Source organism: Convolutriloba macropyga, chromosome 8, assembly GCF_964194025.1.
Source record: "Convolutriloba macropyga chromosome 8, txConMacr16.3, whole genome shotgun sequence".
In the NCBI taxonomy this organism is placed as follows: Eukaryota; Metazoa; Xenacoelomorpha; order Acoela; family Convolutidae; genus Convolutriloba; species Convolutriloba macropyga.
The window spans coordinates 56,905,049-56,925,525 of NC_134475.1; the positions used below are offsets into that span (position 1 = coordinate 56,905,049).

The 20,477-nt window shown below is 37.4% G+C and overlaps 1 protein-coding gene across 1 annotated transcript in view; it reads right to left on the reverse strand.

The window, feature by feature from the left end:
• LOC142345121 (uncharacterized) overlaps nt 1–20,140 on the reverse strand; it is a 143,318-nt gene extending 123,178 nt beyond the window's left edge. The window contains exons 1-3 of the mRNA XM_075397208.1: nt 19,789–20,140; nt 16,161–16,449; nt 13,520–13,709 (exon numbers count right to left, since the gene is read on the reverse strand). Coding sequence (XP_075253323.1) covers nt 13,520–13,709; nt 16,161–16,449; nt 19,789–20,009 — 700 coding nt within the window. The 5' untranslated portion in view covers nt 20,010–20,140. The remainder of the gene's footprint in view (nt 1–13,519; nt 13,710–16,160; nt 16,450–19,788) is intronic.
• Between the last annotated feature and the right edge of the window lie 337 nt (nt 20,141–20,477).

Here is a 20,477-nt window from a genome sequence, read left to right on the forward strand (position 1 = left end):
GTCAAACAAACCCAATACCTCAAAGGGAAATAGCAACAAGGGCCCCTTGTGTGAAAAGTCTTCGAGAAAAGAAGAGAATGGTTTTATAACTATAAATGCGCAAAAAAAATATGTTTCTGTCGGAATCCTCTAAAATTTTTGCCATTTTTTAGCTGTTTTTTATCAACGCCAAAATTTGGACTGTATTTTCAAATACGGAGCCCTGCCGTTCTGTATGCTAGGGATGTTTCTTGTCGAGTCATTAAAATGATGCAATATTACTTTTGAACTTGCTCTGACATCAGTTCTCAAAATTTTTTTTCTAGGATAGCTATTACGAAATTTTTTCGCAATTGTTTTTTTTGGCCCACTTTTTGGGTGACTGATATCTATACTGATCTCCCTAACAGGAACGAGTTTTTTCTCCTGTTTTCCAAAAATTAGGATAAGGATGCATACGTGAAAGCATACAGTTTCAAACAGTCAGTTAAATTCTTCGAAACTTTTTTAATTCTGCTGCTAACCCAATTTATTGCAGATAATCTTTCTGAGCGTTATCCCATATCTAAGGGCTGCACCAGAACTCTATAGGTTCCTATCTGCCAAGTCGATTCTATCCAGGGCACAACTGTTTTCACTTCCCGAAATTTTTACTCTCTAAACACTTTTGTTTTCTATTTGCTTATACAGGTATTGCTCTAGGCGTTTTTGTTTAGTAAGAAAATGAGCCTCCAGTGGTCAAACAAAACCGATACCTCAAGGGGAAATAGCAACAAGGTCCCCTTTTGCTTTTCCACACGATCACCGCCTTCTTGTCTATTTCGATTGTGATGGAAAGTTCGATATCGTAAAGCCAAATCATACCAGTTGGCCAAAACATATGAGCAGCTCAGTTAAGTTGTCGATGAGATACGAGGACGTGCCTTTCAAATCGAATAAGAATCCAGAAAGTTTGTGAACGGTCTTGTCGTAACGAATGGTCCCGAAGAGATTCTGACTCGCGTTGGAAACAAAATGAATGTTTTGCTATCGGAAGGTGTAGAACCTAGGGACATGATTGTTACTCAGGTGTTTCAACAGGCATACGAGGATATTGAAATTGAAAGGAAGACATCAAGTGAGGTCAGAAGTGATGAAGTTATCGAGGAACCTTTTGAAAGTTGTGATAGCGATGATTCGACTGATGATGCTGACGAGCCAGACATGCCTGACCTAGAAGTTCAAAAGGCTAAATGCGTTAAGAACATTGGCACTGTGCAGAGCGTAACTGCAGAACAAGTGGTAAATATGATAAGATGTTTCGATAGACGAAGGAAAAGTTAAAACTATACTTCTAATTCTTTTTTCATTTAAGTTTTTTTTAAGTTTTGGGCTGCTAACCTTAATCATCAATTCTGTTGTGTTTATTCTCAAAATTGGAGCTTGATACCTTTAATTAGATCCAACAGCAAAAAGTAGGCAAAAGTTCGATTATAATTCAGAACAGCGGTCAAACAAATGAGCCTCCAGCGGTCAAACAAACCCGATACCTCAAAGGGAAATAGCAACAAGGTCCCCTTGAGTGCAAAGCCTTCGAGAAACAAAGAGAGTGATTTTGCTTTTCCACCCGATCACCGCTTTCTTGTCTATTTCGAATGTGATGGAAAGTTCGATATCGTAAAGCCAAATCATACCAGTTGGCCAAAACATATGAGCAGCTCAGTTAAGTTGTCGATGAGATACGAGGACGTGCCTTTCAAATCGAATAAGAATCCAAAAATTTTTGTGAAAGGTTTTGTCGTAACGAATGGTCCCGAAGAGATTCTGACTCGCGTTGAAAACAAAATAAATGTTTTGCTATCGGAAGGTGTAGAACCTAGGGACATGATTGTTGCTCAGGTGTTTCCACAGGCATACGTTGATTTTGAAATTGAAAAGAAGACATCAAGTCAGGTCAGAAGTGATGAAGTTATCGAGGAACCTTTTGAAAGTTGTGATAGCTGATGATTCGACTGATGATGCTGACGAGCCAGACATGCCTGACCTAGAAGTTCAAAAGGCTAAATGTGTTAAGAACATTGGCACTGTGCAGAGCGTAACTGCAGAACAAGTGGTAAATATGATAAGATGTTTTGATAGACGAAGGAAAAGTTAAAACTAGACTTCCAGTTCTTTTTTCCTTTAAGTTTTTTTAAGTTTTGGGCTGCTAACCTTAATCATCAAATCTGCTTAGTGTTTATTCTCAAAATTGGAGCTTGATACCTTTAATTAGATCCAACAGCAAAAAGTAGGCAAAAGTTTGATTATAATTCAGAACAAAATTTGGGGTAAGAGTAAAAGGGGCAAAAATGATTGGTAGCAACCAGATTGAATAATTGTTTTTAGGGCGATTTAGTGAAACGATTCGATCGAGTTATTAGCAGACTAGAGTCCAGAATGGACAGAAGTGACCGTCTCTTAGATGATCTGACCAAATTTTCGAGGCGAGCTTTGGACGAGATATATCGGATCTCCGAAACTCCCGTTGCGCTTTCACGGAACATGGTTGATAAAGATAATGGGACGGAAGAGGAGCTCGACCAGCCAGAAGTGATGTTTAACGGTCTGAATCTTTACAATCAAGGTGGCATTTCTTTCGTCGAAAAGGCCTTCAACATTGTTAAGGTTCTGTGGAATGACGATGAGCGACGAACACTCTGTATTGACCCCAAAAAGGTTTTAGATCCCAAGAACGGTCGTGTTGCTTCTGACCAGGAGAGGACTGAGCTCTACCAAAGAGCCATCCAATTTGTTTTCGGACACCAGTATAATAATAAACTATATCGCGATACGCTGAAATTGGTTAATCAGCGACTACGTGAAAAAAAGATCATCAGGTGTTCTCGGTTCTGATAGCCAGAAGTAGTTCTGGTTGGAGGGAACTATTCTTTGATGTGGAAAATTTTTTCGAGCTGCATTACTTTTTGTAATATTTTCGCACTTTGTGTATATATATATATATATATATATATATATATATATATATATATATATATATAGGATGCTTCTGGTTGATGAAAGTGTAAATTTGTTGAAAAAAGACGATGTTAGCTTTGATTGACTCCTACGAATATTGGTTTTGATTATGAAATGTTACAAAAGTTTTCCTAAAGTTTTGCGGATGTTGAAATTTTCTTTCCTTTCCAAAATTCAGCCTTCGTGATAAGTCCCTCCGAGTCTTTAATGTTCTTTTTTGGCTTAAGTGACTTAATTTTTATTTGGAAATTCCTTATTGCTAAGCTAAGCATATTTTCAGTTACTTGAAATGAGCTACCACTTTGAAGATTTGAGAAGTGTTCTAAGTGGCATAGAAACTATTGAAGGTTCCTTGCGTCGAAGCAATGCTCTGGAAGTTGAAGCACGTAACCGAATGCTCGAAGTCTGGAATGGACTGAAAGATTTCGTAAGTATTGCACAAGTTTTGATTTACTGGCTTTTCTACAATTTTAATTGGCTGGTAGCAACCAACATTTTTAAAGATTTGACTTTTGAATAGAACTATAGAGGTGTGAGAGCTCAGAGGGCTGCAGTTGATCAGAAACTGGTCTATAAAGGAGTCGATTTGTTGAGTTATGATGGCTTTCGTCATGACTATGCTGCAGTTGGAAGGTTTTTTGCACGCTCAATTCATTCAAAAGAGGAACGTTTGGAGATTTGTTGGTTCGTCCAAAGAAACAACTTGAAGCACTGTGCAAGAAAATTAGCATCCGCCGACGATGAAAAATGTTTTAAAGGTTTTTTTGCAGCTTTTTTTGGAGCTATGTTTTCTTCTTTACTGTTTTTTTTGTTTCAGAAGCTGTCAAGTTAATCTGCGGAGACAGTCTCTACGCTCTTCGACGAGCAAAAGCCGCAGCAAATTCTCTAGGGCGTCATGAAAAGGCTGAAATAAATAAACAAAATCTTTGCTGAATTGTTTTTTAGTAAAATTCCTGGTTTTCCTTGCACTCTAAACTGTCTTTGCTTTTGCATTTTGGGTTGCGATCTACTAACATATGTCTTGTTTCCAGATGAAATGTCTATTCTCGATTTCAAAAAGTATAAGCTATACCTTCCAGTAGATCAGCAACCAGTCAAACTTCCTATTACCTGGAGTGAGCTAGCTTTCATAGATGCTAAATTAACAAAGAAATGGGTGAACTTTGGTGAAATTGAGGCTCACAACGTTTGTTTGACTCTCGAATACATGCCAGACTACCTTAAAGATGTTGAGGCTTTCCTGGATTTAGAGTATGGCAAATGTCTGAAGTTTTACAGGTACAGCTGTGTTGACTACTTAAAAGATGTAAGTTTCTCTCAATTAGTCGTGTTTGCGAAATGCGATATAAACTCTAAATTGGAGATTCCAGGCTTGAAAGGGTATCTTGTTGATATAAAAGAGGATAAAATATTTCCAGGTTTTAATGATTTTTCAGTAATTGAAAGTTCAAGAGTGGGCGTTCTATGGTTAATGCTTGGTCCAATTTCATTCGTAAATGCATCAGGCCGTCCTAATGTAGCTTACGTGAATGTGAAAAATTTGATGGTTTGTGTACCATTGCGCGAAATAAAAGCAGGCGAAGAGCTTACCATATCCTATCAAAACCATTTTTTTGGGCAGAACAACGAATTTTGTCTTTGTCCCTACAAAAATTTACATGGAAACCCTTTTCCGGAATTAGCTGTAAAGCGCAGAAAAGTTAAAAAGAATAAAGGAAATGATTTGAGAGCAAACCCGATAAATCGTTTTTCTCGGCAAGATTTTCCTTCTCGCCTAAAAATGTTTTTTCCCGAGGAACGAGTAGGCGAAAATCTGAATTTAATAACTTATGAGTCATTTTTTGCTTCGTCTGACGACAGTAGAGGTTTGGAACAGTCGACTTTAACTCTAGTTGAGGAAACTTTTCAAAACCAAACTGAATCGGATGATGAATTAACAGATGATAAAGTCTCACCCTCGTTTCTGGTCCAAAATCAAGTGGAAGTTTTCCGTTGTTCATCGCCTGTTAACCTCCAAACCTTTGAAGAGGGAAATTTTTGTGATAAAATTGATGAAAATCCACCCGCCCCCATTTCCTTAGATTTTAACTTATACGAAGGAGCCAGCGTTACGCACGATGAGTTCATTCAAAAGTTTTCTAGCCTCTCAAATAAGCATAAATTCCCGGATGTTGTAAAAAGTGATTTTCTTAAGTTTTTTGCAAGCATTTTGCCCTACCCCAATAAGATCTTTGCTGATATTCCCGCCACAAACCTTCCGTTGGTAACAAGTACATCTTTTGGTTCGTCAAAGTTGCTTATGATTGATCTCATTCCGCAACTTAATCGTATTGTCAAGAAAAATATTTCCTATATCCAGCAGTCCTGGTCGAATCTGTGTAACTGGGAAACCCCTATTGACGCATTTTGCAAGTCTGAACTGCAGCTAGTTTTCAATACAGATGGAGCTCCGATTTTCAAGTCAAGTAAACTTTCTGTGTGGCCTATCTGGGTTCAGATTTTTAACTTGCCTCTGGTTTTACGATCTTATTACTCAAATATCTGTCTTTTGGCGCTTTGGTATGGCGAGTCGAAGCCCGATTTTGATGACATGCTACAAAAAGTATGTCTTGAGTTAGAAAGTTTTTCGAATGGTGTTTTATTTGAGTCCATTGGTCGTGTTTTTTTAAGATATCGGAGTATTGTTTGTGACGCACCAGCAAGAGCGTACGTTTTATGCATGAAGCAACATATGGGATATAATAGTTGTGCTCACTGTTTCATAAATGGTTTTCATAAAAATAATAGATTGCTTTTCAAAGTGTCTAACCCATTCATTTTTCGAGAAAAAAACACGTTTCAAGCTTGTGGCGAGCTTGCTGAAAAAAGACGAATTGCTGTCAACGGTGTAAAATCGATCACTCCACTGAGTAAGTTTTTTTATTTACCATGGGATTGTGTTATAGAACCTATGCATCAAGGTACTGCAAAAATTTTATCTAAGTTTCTGATTTCCCTAGCAAAAGGAGGTACTCTAAAAGAGATGGAAAATCTTGTCTCTAATTGTAAAATTCCCTTTGATATATTGCACCGCACCAAAAGTTGAAAGATCTTACATTTTGGAAGGCATTCGACTTTAAGCTCTTCTTTTTCCATATTGACCCCTCAGTGTTTGATAATTTAAACGTCTCAAACATTTATTTTGAGAGCTTTTGCAAGTTAAGTTTTGCAATTAGGCTGTTGTCTGATGAAAGTTTTGATGTTGAATATCTTCAGCCTGCCGATGCTTTGATTAATTCGTTCTTTGAAAATTTCCTTGACTTGCATGGACTCGAATCCCAATCCTACAATTTTCACACAATGCGTCATTTAGTTGAGCAGGTCCGACAAAATGGTCCCCTTTGGCTTTTTTCCGCTTTTTGTTTTGAATCAGCAAAGCAGCAATTACTATCTGCCCTCTCCCGAACAATAAAGAACCCAGAAAAAATGGTCGATCGGTTTTTAAAGCACCGAAATTCTTTAGATGAGTTAGATATAATAACTAGTTTAAAAGTTTCGTGCATTGAAAGTTTTAGGAAATTAGCTGGCGAAATAAAAATTTACTGTGAAGAAAAAAATGCTACAAAAACTTTTGCTCGGTACGTGAACGATGTTGGAAAAAAATTTTGTTCGCTCCCTTATACTAGACTAAACGAAAATGTTAGTGAAAGTGTTGTTCACTTGAAAGACAAAAATTTTGTTCAGATTCAATGTTTTGCGAAAATTGAAGACGATATATATGCCGTCGTAAGGTATTATACAAATATTTCAAAACTCAATATTCTCCCGGAAAGTGTAACAAATTTTTGTGAATTTTGCTACGAAGTAAAAAACTTGGGACCCCTAGAGTTGTCCTCTGTTGCTAACTTATGCTATAAAGTGGTTGCTCTTCCCATTTGTGATGGTTTAAAAATCAGCGTCATGAAGGAGGGATTTGAACATAATTAGCCTGAAATCAATATGCCTTTTTTGATCTATTGATTGTAGAAACAATAGCATTCAATTTTTAAGTTATCTTTTTGTCGGATTTTTTGGCGTTCTTTTATTTGTTTTCTCGCTAATCTTATATATCAAAGAACTCAAGATACTGCATAGACTGTTTATGGGCTCCTAAAAGGCGAACTCAACAATGGCGTGTTAAATGGTAAGTGATCTTATCAAACAAAATTTTTCCATCGAAATTTGGAACAGCTTCTAATCAATTGAAAGGTTCTTTGAAAGTTTGAATATTATTGTCAAGTTACTGTCTAAGCTATCTGTTTCTGTTTATCTGCTTTATGTTTCTTGTTGTCTTTTGTTACAATTTTGTTTAGTTCAATTCTGGTCATCGGAGACTCAAATACAAGACATTAGAAAGAAGACATATATTACGATTCGTTGCTATCGAAATTCCAAATCGATGTTCTGGCAATGAGCGGCATGAGATCCAACGAGCTTGGCCCTTGCGTTAGCCTAGCCGCAAGGCAATATAATACCGTTGTGGTGGCTGTTGGAAACAATGACTTAGCTGATTTCTTTAACATTCCTGCGAAACCCCCCAAAGAAGTTGCGCTTAATCTTGCTAGTTTTGCGAACGGTACCGCGTGGGACGGCACGCAAGTTTTCGTGATAGGATTGTGGAAACGCAGAGATATGAGCCCTGTTGCCATAGAGACCGTTAATGCTATGTTGCATGAGATTCTGGGAAAAAACTACGTTGTTCCAAAACTAAAACCCAAGCATTTTAAGCTAAGTGAACCGTGCCATCTCACTAATGATGGAAAACTAGACTTTCTTGCTTCGTTGAATCGGCTTATTTGTACTAGAGTCTTTAAATAAGTGCTTCTGTGTCAATGAGTTCCTGGTTGAGTTAATTTATTTTTTAGCTCCCTGTATTTCTGTTTTCCGATGCAAGACTAATTGTAGAATTAGTCTTCTTCCTTAAGATTTATTGTTTTCGTTAAGGTTAATTGTAGAATTGGCCTTTTTCTTTTTTATAAACTTGATTTTTGTGCCTCTAATTTATTGGTGATAAGTTGCTAATCTGCAAAGTGATATTGTTTGATTTAACTGTCTCCTGCCTTCGCGTTTTTATTGAAGAGCTTGTTTTGATTCCTTGATTGAAAAGGATTTTTGAATTCTCAATTCTTTGTAACTTGCATAAATTCCAGATTTGTGTGTTGTTAAAATATAGCTGTTTGTCCGAATCAGTATGTATGACGCGCTGTGATGAAAATACTTGATCTTTAGCCTCGATTTAGTTTGATCTAGTTGTTGATCAAATATGCTGTGATAAATCCTCTGGCATGTTTGCAAGCTTTTGATTTCTTATTTCATTCTCTTGAGTCTCTTGTTTAGTTTGCTATATAATAATTTTTTTTTCTACTGTCTATGACGCGCTGTGATGAGTTTATTAGAGCAGCTTTTAGCTTTATTTGTTTTTGCCCTGTTCCGAATATAACGCCATTTAGTTGCTGGTTGCTTTTTCACAATATCTTTGTTTCTGGTCTTTCTGTCCTGATTTTGCTGTTAATTTTGTGGTCTTTGTTGAGTTTTTTGGTTTCCTGCTTTTCAAATTGGGCAGTGGTGATTTTTAACTGCTCATTTGGAAGCTTCTTTGTCCTTGATTCCATTGATTCTGTTTTGTGTTGGTATAGTAGTTCTTTGCTTTTTTGTTTGTGGTGGTCATATATTTTTCGTAATATTGTTATGTTTGTCAGTGTTCGTTTTTATTGTTTTTGATTTTCAATTCAAGTCTTTTGTGCTTTTTTTTGTTTGTTGATTTTGATTGTTTATGACGCGCTGTGATGAGTTTGTTGGAGCTGATTATTGCTTCCTAAGATTAACCTGCGCCTGCACTGCATTTAGAGGCTTTTATTTGGTTATTGCTTTATTAGAATCTAGTAGTCTCTGGTCTGTTTTTGTCTTGTGAAGAATCGATATTGCTATTTAGATTGTGTTCTTTGATTTTGTTGACTTCCTGCTTTCGAAATTGGGCAGTGGTGATTTTTAGCTGCTCATTTTGGAAGCGTGTTCTTGGTCCTTGAGTCAATTGGTTCTGTTTTGTTTTTTTATGTTATTGCTTTGACTTGTTTGTTGTGATCGTATATTTAGTTCGTTTTGCTTTTCATTGTGTCGTTTTTGATTCGTTCTTTCAATTCAAGTTTGTGCTTTTCTTTACTCGTTTCTCGTTTTTGTTCTTGTCCTGTTTTTATTTTGGATTCACAGATAATTTCTGCACGCGTCCTTTCACTTTCATTTCTTTCTTTCTTTGCGTCTATTCAATATGGTTGTTTTTCTCGTTATATCGTTACGTTTTTTGGCGTTCCTTTTTATTGTTGTGATTTTCAAACCCTTGTGCTTTTTTGTTTGTATCTTATTTCATCTCCAAAGTCTGTTGTTTAAACTACTTTTTGATAAGTTTTTTCGACTGTTTATGACGCGCTGTGATGAGTTTGGAGCTGCTGGTTGCTTCCTATGATTACCTTGGGCCTGCACTGCATATAGAGTCATTTAATTATTTTTGTTTTATAATCTAGTTGTATCTGGTCTGTTTTTTGTCTTGTTGAGAATCGATATTGCTATTTAGATGTGTTCCTTGTTGATTTTGTTTGTCTCCTGCTTTAGAAAATGGGCAGCGTTGATTTTAACAGGTCATTTGAAAGCGGTTTTTGTCTTTATGTCCGTTGGTTCTGTTTTGCGTTGTTCTATTGGTTTTTCTTTCGATTCAATTTTGTACTTTACTCGTTTCTTATTGGATTTTACCCGGGTTTTAATTCACAGATAATTTCTGAGCGCTTCCCTTCCCTTTCATTACATTCGTTTTCTGTGCCTATTCAAATTGGTGCTCAATTTGTTGTTCACTCGTTTTGTGCTTGGGTTTGTTTTTTTCTTGCTTCGATATTTGGTTCAAATATTTGTTTTTTTAATGTCTTGGTTCCTTTTCTGGTGCGCTGTTTTTTCGGGAGCGGCTCCTGTCATGCTCAAAATCCATCTCCGTTTTTACTTTTGCTCTTGCTTTGGTGTTTGCTTTGATGTTTTGTCTTATTCACTGATAACTTCTGAGCGCGTCATTTCATTGTTGATATTTTACCATTGTCTTTATAATGCCTTAGATGTTCTTTTTAGACGTCTTTTTGTTGTTCTCATTTTTCTACGTTTGTGCGCTGTGATGAAAACTGAAAAGTTTCTGAGCGCTCTTTGGTTCATTGTACCACTTCATTGGCATTTTCTGTTATGGTCCATTGATTCTATCGTTCATTCTCGCTTTTTGTCACTGACATCTTTTTTCTTCTATTTTTTGTTCATGTGCAGTGATGGGAACACAGTTTTCTGAGCACTAACTCGAGTTTAGTTTTTGTCGTTCATTGCTATTTTCTGATGTTTCGTTTGTTTTCTCATTTTGTGAGCCATTGATGTGCTGTTTTCACATAAGTTTCTGAGCAATGACAAGAATGAAATGAAATCGGCATTTTGATTTGTGATTACAGACTTTCTGATGGTTTGCTATCAGTGATTTCTCTCCCTCTTTTTTGTTTTGACTTTTTTGTTTCTTATTTTGTCAAGGGTCTTATTTCTATTTTGTTCCAATGATGCGCTATGATGAGAACAAAATTTCCTGATCGCTTACATTGATGAAGTGAAATCAACTTTTTGGTTTGTGGTTCCTAATCCTTCAGATGGTTTGTTTCCAGTGGTTTCTGTTCCGAACTCTCTCCCCCTGTCACTTCTCTTTCATTCTCTTTCTCGCTCCTTGCTTTGTTCTGTTTCTCTTTTCCTTCGCTTCTCCCTCTCTCTCTCTCTCTCTCTCTCTCGCTCTTTTGTTTTTGGTTCGCTCGCTTCCATACTCTGTCTGTCTGTCTGTTGCCTTCTGGGCTTTTGCTCCTTTCTTTTTTCTCTCTCCCTTTCTTGCCTTATGACAAGGGCTTTTCTTTCTGGGGGTGCCTTTTGGGCAGATTCAGTTTTCGCTCGCTCGCTTTCCCGCTCGTTCGTTTCTGTTTCGCTCGCTTTGCGCTTGGTCGTTTTTCGTTCGCTCGCTTTCCCGCTCGTTCGTTTCTTTCGTTAGCCTTGCGTTCGCTCATTTTTCGTTTGCTCACTTTCCCGTTCGTTCGTTTCTGTTTCGCCCGCCTTGCGCTCGCCCGTTTTTCGTTCGTTCTTTTTCCCACCCGTTCGTTTCTGTTTCGCTCGCCCTGCGCTCGTTTCTGTTTCGCTCGCTCTTTGCGCGGTCGTTTTTCGTTCGCTCGCTTTCCCCGCTCGTTCGTTTCTGTTTCGCTCGGTCGTTTTTCGTTCGCTTGAACCCCACCCTTCTCTGTGCCCCCTTTCTTGTGCACTTAGATGTTCATTTATGTTTCTTTCTTTCGGTGCTATAACCCCACCCTCTCTGTGCCCCCTTTCTGGTGCATTTAGATGTTCATTTATATGTTTGTCTGTTTATTTCTTCAGCGCGATAACCCCCCGCCTTTGTTTGTGACCACATCGCGCAGCGCGATAACCCCCCGGCCTTGTTTGTGACCCCTTCGCGCATTAGTCTTGGCTCTTTCGGGTCTTTTTTTTTCTTTGGTGGCTAGAGATCAGGTGCGCTCCTTCTGGAGCATAGTAATGCACCGACTCTAGACATCAAAGAAACCAAAAAGGCCCACGCTCGAGCTAAGGCTACATTTCCGCCCTTGTTTGTGATCTCTTTTGCGCAGCGTGATAACCCCCCGCCCTTGTTTGTGACCCCTTCGCGCATTAGTCTCAGCTCTTTAGGGTCTTTTTTTCTTTGGTGGCTAGAGATCAGGTGCGCTCCTTCTGGAGCATAGTAATGCACCGACTCTAGACAGCAAAGAAGCCAAAAAGGCCCGCGCTCAAGCTAAGACTAAATTTCCGGACGCCCATTTTGCAAGGTTCTTGCAAGAATTCGACGCTTATCTTGCAAGAATCTTACAAGATCGACGCTTATCTTGCAAGATTCTTGCATATCCGACGCTTATCTTGCAAGATTCTTGCATATCCGACGGCTATCTTGCAAGATCTTGCAAGAATCTTGCAGGATCTTGCAAGATGGTGCGTAATCTTACAAGACTCTTGCAAGATTCTTGCAAGATCTTGCAAGATAGCCGTCGGTATTAGACTAGGGCATTTCAAACTAATTTCCAATATTGTCGCGTTTGAGCGGTGATCAAAGACAAATTTCTCTCTTCTGTATTAGAAGGCAGTCTAGTCTGATCATAGGCTGCTTACCCAGGTTGGGGTGGGCGCTCCAGACTGTCCCAGACCAAAAGTGTCCCTGATCAGACTCATGCGCGCTCAACAATTTTTGTGCGCTCGAACAGGCTTGCCAGCCTCAACAGACCCACCTGCATTCGAATTCGTCTCCGATCAGACTCCAGCGTTGTTGTGCGCTCGAAATTGCCCGGTAATTTTGAATGAAAAATGAACAGGCGTGCGCTCGAAAAGGTCTGGACAGATGTCGAGCGCACACCTCGACCTGGGTGGCTCTGGAACTTCAACTTTTACGAGAATTCTTCACATGCACTAAAACAGGCGAGAGAGTTTTGCTGTAAAACCGAATGTTCTTATCTTAAGTAAATGGTATTCCGGGTTGAAATATGACTCCGACTTTTTTGCACCCATGGTAACACATAATTTTTGTGCGCACCGACTACTTTCGGTTGAAACATAGGATAAACAATTTGACAAAAATTTTTGACAAGGTAGGTAACTATCGCAGCATATCGGGATCAGACCGGCTGTCGATACCAAAAAAGTATGACTCTGCTTTATAAACTCGCCAAAAAATTTACCACCCCAATTTTAGGTGCGCGACCCTAGACCGCTCTGATCAAACCATTTCCCAGACTTTACTCTCTTATCAGATTATGCGACCCAAAGCCCTATGATCAGACCGTAGTGCAAACAAAGTAATTGTGCCATAGTGCGATCCAAAAGACTTCTGATTAGACCATCGTGCGACCCAAATCCCTCTGATCAGACTATCGTGCCACCCAAATATTTTGTGAGGTTCTGGTGCGACCAACGCTCCCTCTGATGAGACCATACTCCAAATTTTGTCCTATTATCAGACCATTCCTGAATACATGTTACAATCCGTTGATGCTCGTTTAAATTATTCAATTCAAACCTATTTACAACTCATAGTATATTTGTATATTTTGTTAGGACAAAACTAATTGACAAAAACATTTTAAAAAGCCATTTTGAAGTGCCTGCAACTTTTCTTTTGGTTCATCAAAAACGGTGATAAAAAACTGCAGTCAAATTAATATGGTCAGTTAATGCTCTGTGATCAAATTTTTGGGGCAATTTTGGTCTCTGATCAGACCGTAGTGCGACCATTGTCCAGACCATTTCAAGATTTTGCCCTCTGATCAGACCGTAGTGCGACCAATGTCCAGACCATCGTACTACTCAAGCGTTTCCCAGACCATGTATTTTGGGTCGCACCACGCCAACAGTGTGCGACCCAAATGGTCTTATTAGAGCTAGGGTCGCGCACCTAAACCTGGGAGAGCCTAACTTAGATATTTTGAAATAATGGATGCCCCACAGAGAGCGTAGTCGATACTCAATGCCACAGCCCACGGATGGTCAGTGATGTCTGCATCCACTCCGTTGATAATTCTCTCTCCTGCATTTATTTTTGCAGGACCACTCAACGAAACAGTACCCGGTACTGGTCTGGGCAAACAACCTGGCTCTGGATTGTCCTGATCTGTTATCCAGCACACCTGTTTTTCCTGAAAGTTTCAAGATCTGTTAAGATCTGAAACTTTTGATATATACGTTTTGCTGTCTTGTTTTGTGGAAAAATAGAATCTATTCAGTTTCGCCCCTTTTATAATGATCCCCTCTTAAATGTGTTGTTATGAAGCGCGTTCAGGACCAAACTCTTCAAGCCTTGCGGGTAACACTTCCAAACTCAAAATTAAGTTTCCAAAAGTTTTCGAATGAAAATGTCGGATTTCGTAAACTTTTGTATCTTTTCACTTTTTCGGGATTAATTTTCAGCCATTTTGCTGGGGTGCTTGTAAATTACACCAAAATTGTTCGACAGGATGCAACAACACCCCCGGGAGATCATAGTGGGCCAGATTATTAGGTTTCCAGCCATTTTTCAAAAGTTTTTAACGGTTTCAGCGCATTTTTGATCTGAGATTTTTCGGCTATTGTGACGTTCTTCCAACCAATTTTCGATAATTTTGGGAGCGTTTTTCTGGATATATTTTTCGACTAGACTGTCAAGAGTGACAATTCTGAACATGCAATAAAATGAAACTTGTAATAAGACATGCTCAGTACTACGGTTGTAACTGTAATTTGAAAAGAAAACTATTTGACTCACTAGCTTTTGTCGTGAATAACAGTCAAGAAAAAAAGAAAACCGTTGACCCAGTATTGTAATTTTGCTTCCACAAAAACACAATTTTCTGACCAAACGAATTTTTGGACATTTGCCACGTAAGGATTCTTTGGGCTGCGGTGCTTCATTTTTCAGTTTTGTACTAAGAGGAAGAAGATTCTGACAATTTTTCTCTTTATCCAGTCGGTTGAACCAGCTGAAATCAATTGTTTAAAATACTGCGTTGCGCTAGAATTTTTGTATGTTCGATTTGACCTTTTTTGTTACCAAAAACTTTAGTAACTACATCTTAATTAATTGCCTTAAAACTGTTTCTCTTTATTTCTCCGATCATACGTATTCTCATTTTTCTAATAATTTAAATTTAACTTAAAAGTGTTGAGATGCAACTTAACGGGACGTTCTGCAGTTTTCTTTGCTGAGTACTAGGAGTGGCAAACGGTTTATGCTCATAAATCAGAGTATTTACTAAATTTAAGTTTGAAATTTCTTTTAATGGAAAACGAACCTTGAGCGAGACTGGATAATTACCTTGAAAGATGATGCAAAATTTAACATAACCGACTAATGTCGGAAGAACATCGGATCCATTTTGTTCCCAAGTGTTTTCTTTGACCCCCAGATACAAATTATATGTTGTTATATAGGACGTTACTAGGCAAGAGAATGGCACGTGCGCCCGGGGATCATAAAAGATTTTTGCTCAGTAGGCTGGTGGGGGGGGGGGGGGCGAAACAGAATAGATCCAGAATATCTCTCAACGACTAGTGGGAACTAGAATCTATTACAGGCTACTTCAGTTGGGGGGGGGGGGATAACTAAATTCACTTAGGGGGATGGGGGTTCAAATGACGTATTTAGTGGTTATTGTATGTCACTATAAGAACTATTAATAATTATAAAGAAAAAACGACACAAACTTCTGCGCACTTCTCATTTCATTTTTAGTAGTAAACTGGCGCAAATTGAGTTCAGCTGTGGACTCTTGTGAATGAGAGAGAAATGTCAATCAGGCAAAGTGGAAAAATCAATGGCGCAAAAGTCACTTGAAAAGTCAAAACAGTCAAGCAAAAATTTTGCATTATAAATACTAACATGTTTACAATATTTGCTTCAAACTTCCCTCAAGAGCAAGTAATCATGTGTTATCTTTCGAGACAAAATTTGCAAGATCAAGAGATAATTTGCAAGATCAAGAGATTTATTGCAAATTTGTTGCGGTCGCGTTCTGCTCTGTTTTGGCTAACTTCGGCATTGATTCTTTTGTGTATTACAGAGGTCGTTCTGGTGGGAGCTGTTCATTTTGCGTAATATGCATTTTGAATTAAATTGACTAACCGAAAATTTACAACAGATCCTTCAATTCAACAACTGGACGCAAATACAAACTCGTTTGTTTAAGCTGCAATTTATTCTGCTCTATTTTTACGATTCAGTGCAAAATTATACACACTGTTGCAAAGTTTTTGTTGCCCGATTTATGTTTAAACTTCCGAGAAATATATATGCCCTTAGAATCTTTGCATTTCTTATTGAGTCAGAAAAAATTGCGACTTTCAATTAGACTTCGTTGTATTTTGAACATTGTTATGTTTTGTTACTAATGGTTATGTGAAATTTTTTCTCCAAATTTTTCATTGTCCGATTTCAGAACAATCTATTTCACTCTAAACATTAAAAGAAAAACATATTATGGATTTTGCACACTGATCATGCGCACATGTTCAATTTTGTACTAAAAGTTGCGAATTTGGGAAAAAAAAAATTTGCAATATCTTGCTAGATAACCTTTTATTCTCGTCTAGGGAAAGCTCTCCCATATCTGTACCTGACAGTCTTTATATGATGCGTCTGTTTTGGTTCCAGACTCTTCGAGAGTTTGTTGTCCTCCACAGAAGAATTTCTGCTTGCTCTCACACACAACTTGATTGGTTATAATTTCCGATTTTGCTACCATACATGGTGACTGTATTATGAATAATGGATTTCGTAGAATTACAAGTTTTGTGTCATGATCGTATGATTCGTGTTCAATTGTGAATGTTCGAATTTGATCACCCGACCTGTTTGAAGTGAGTTTTAGCAGAAGGTAAAGCCACGATGTTGAGTTATCTGAGCTAAAGTGATCGAAAAAGTTGAATAGCTGATTTGAGAATTCAAAGTGCAAAAATTCGAGTTTAAAAAAGGGGCATCGCTTTTGCGGAGATTAAAGATCTCATCTAGGATCCTAGAATGAAACCTACGAGATCATAGTTGGCACAGTATTACACAAAAAAAATATTTGAATATATCTCAGAGGTGATTGATTTTTTTCTACGAGTGACGTATAGCATGGCGATTAAAATATTTTGGGAATACATTTGATTTTTATCATCCTTGCATTACTAATAAGATATCATACAAAAAATTTAAAATATGATCTAGCATGGTCAATAAGAATCTATGACCTGGTGATTCATCTGAGAATTTACTATGATAGTAGGTAGTTGGCACAAGCTATCTTCACCAGTGAACTCCTTTTTATTCCCACATTACTTTGTATACAGGATTAGGTACCTCATGCAAACCAGAATTTTCACAATAGCCTTTTTGGCCAATTGAAATGTCTGATGAATTAGACAATTCTCATTTTTGGTTACTTTATGAAGTAAATAAAGCCCATTTTTAGTCAAGAATTTCCACTGAACCAAACTGCTTAGGTGTGTTAATGTAGCGCTAAAAAAGTTCAGCTAAAAATTTTGAAGCACATTCTGAGGTAATAGATTTGGTATCAAAATTAACAAATAACTTTTATACATGTATCCTAAATTGTCAATTGCGAACAACGGACACCTTAAATTTTTTCGTTAGATTTTGAAACATATAAGCAAGAAACCGTAAGCAGAGCTCACAACAAAGAAATTTTGAAAACACTTACAAAAAGTTGCACGTAGATTTTACGCTCTCAGCATAAGTACTTTTCAAGATTTAGGTCAAATTAATTCTATGCGCTTTGTAATTAAATTCTACATTTAAAGTAATTGAATTTCGCGCTTAGTGTAATTAATGTTCATTAGGTTGATTATTTACGGCTTTTATGTAGGCAGATTTTTGAAAATAAAGGTAATTAAAATTCACATCTTCTTAATCTTATTTCACAGGTTTTCCAATTAAAATTCATGTTTAATGTAATTGTAGTTCACACTCCCCTTCTACCAATCCATTGAAAGCCACGACACTCCCCGCGCGTTTTGACTGGTAAATAGCAGATTTATTTGAACGAGGTGCAGCTTTTTACTGAAGTGCACATTTTATTTGTTTTATGTAAATTTTCATCGACAATGGTTTCAGAATACTGTTCTTCCCATCGGGTTGAGCTTGGAGAAATCTTCCAGGTTTTTTGAGAAAAAAATCCAACTGGAGACCAGATGTTTTAGTAAAAATATGTTTTTTTTGTTTTCAAGAAAAATTGACTCGCATCCTTGTCTTAGTTTTAATCTTTTTCAAAAAGTAGTTCACCCGACATCGGTACGTGTTCCTAAAAGTTCATGTTTTCGTGCTTTTTTTATGATAAAATATGCTCTGAAAAAATGCTGCGGGAACTCTTTTTGGTGGCAGTAATTTAAATCAGGCGAAAGTTTCAAAAAGATATAAGGAGCACAAGCATACCTCAATAGTGACATTTTTCTTTATCACAATAATTAGAAGAGATAAAGTAAGCTTAGAAGATATTTGTTTGCATAAAATTATTGTTAACTCAATTGGCAAGATCTCCAACAATTTTCAACCAGGCAAATCGTTGGAAATTGAAAAAAAATAAGTAGGATGAATGGCTCTCGATTGAGTGTCGTGGACTGGATAATCCCCAATGCAATACAATTTTGATGATACAACTCGTATCCACTTTTCCAATTTTTAAAATCTTCTTTTACAAAACTATTGGTATATATTCGACTTTGCTGATTCTCGTAATTGTGAGCATTGTTAAATAATCGAAGATTTAATAATTGAAACATACCCGACAGATTGCCGGAAAATAGCCGCCATTGATTCCAATAAGCATGATTGGGATTGAAAGAATAGAATATATTGAAAAAAAAAAGATTTTTCTACAAAAACATTTTTTAAGTCCGATTTACTTTGATGGCATTTCGTAGTTGAACATAACGTACTTCTGTTTCTTAGAGAGAGGCTACAGGGGCTACTATCAATACCAATAAGCATTAGAGATGGTAACTAAGACTTATAGGAACGAACTTCAAATAGCGGGCATCTAAAATTGGGCTTTATGGGTTTATCCCGTTTCTACTTCTGACTTCAATTTTTTACACTGACGCTGTTCATTTTGAATTGCTTTGCTGAGCAACTGATGTTCAAAATCACTTTTAGCAGAATGAGAGAAGAGAGAAACTAGCCTAGAGAAGTCAAAAAGATTTCACGCAAAATATTGAAAAAGCGGCAAAATAAGGTAAAGCGAAACATTTTTTTATTCGACGAAGTAAAAAAACATAGCAGGACAAGTACTGACGTACAATTCAAAGAATTTTCATTGACTAAACAGAAAACTAGACCTAGAACGGACTATGAATGGATTGGGAAAACCATTTAGAAAAAAATCCGATCCATAAAATCGAAAAAACAGTAAAAATCAGAGTGAAATTGCCGCATGTGAACAAAAAACCACTACCGAGAAACCGATTTTTGTTCAAACACCGTTTTCTCACTCTACTTTAAAATTAGAGCAAAAAAAATTCACGCCGCAAAACCGCTCGCTTTTTTCGCTCCATTTCCTGTTTCGGCGTGACCAAAATCACTACTCCAATTTGACTTCAAAAATCATGAAAATGTGTGAACAGATCTTAAAAAAAAGACAGCGCCCCAATACAGTTCAAATTCTTTGAATTGTAAAAAAACAGGAGCGCTATAATAGCTGGCTGAGAAGATGAGGGCGGCTATTAATTATTGTGAAATAATTATTTTTGTATTTGCATTATAGGCACTCCAAATGTACAAGGGGCTCAACGATCCCTTATGATCAGAAGATTGATCTATTCTTTTTCGTGCCACTCAGCTTATTGGCCACACAACTCTTACCCCCCCCCCCCCCCCCCCAAATGCACGTTCTATTTTTACATAGTTACGTGCTATATAACAACCCAATGTATACTTGGGGTCATAAAATTCTGGAGGGGTAGGGGGGTTCAGAAGAGACCTCAGAAGATAACTTGAGATATCGAAGATGTACTAAATGTTCGGCAGACTTGAATCATCGTATTCTTTGGTCTAATTTTGAATACATCATGTCGTCAAAATGTGAACAACAAAGGTCTCGGAAACATTGATCCGGGGGTTTGAAGGTGCTGACACAATACTGGGCTCCATACACTTCCAAACTCATTTCCAGAACGCCGTTGTTGAAAAGCGTGAGTCATTTTAAGAAAAGAATTGATGAGATTTTGGATGTTGAGATTTCTCACCTAAGGTCTATTAAGTTGGAACCACATCGGCTGCACGTAGTAACTGCCTCATCAAATGAAATAATACCACTCGTGACAATATTTGGAGCTTCGAGTAATCCTCCTTTGAAAAGAGCATCTGGAGTTGAATTTACATTGTACTGATATTCAGTTCGGAGACATAGTGTTTGTCTTTCGTAGTATGTTATCATAATTAGTACTTCGATTATTTCATTAAACATGTTTTATTTATGAACAATATTTTAACCAGTTTTTGGTAACAGAACTAATATTCTGTAAGTATAATTGCGTTAAATATTTACAAATAATGATTGTTTAAAATTGAGCAGCTGAGAGGACTCCTAAGTCAAAACCCGAAATAAACAACCATTGTTTATTGTTTTTTTTTCACGCTGTAGAACAATTATCAACAAAAACAAAGCGTTAAAATTAGAGTTTAGTTCTTGGAAGCCTAAGGTAATTAGAGTTCAAAGCCGAGGGCGCTTGCACCCGAGGCTGAGCTCGAATTGCCGAAGGCTTCCCAGAACTATACTCTAACTTATTTAGGCCCCAATTTTTCTCTTCAAAACTCAAAGCGAGAATTCAATTAAAATTTATAGTAACATTGCAATTCTCGTGCAGCGAATCAATCCAACAATTGGATAATCGTTCTACCCAAATAATAGTTTTTTCTGCATTCCTTGATCTTA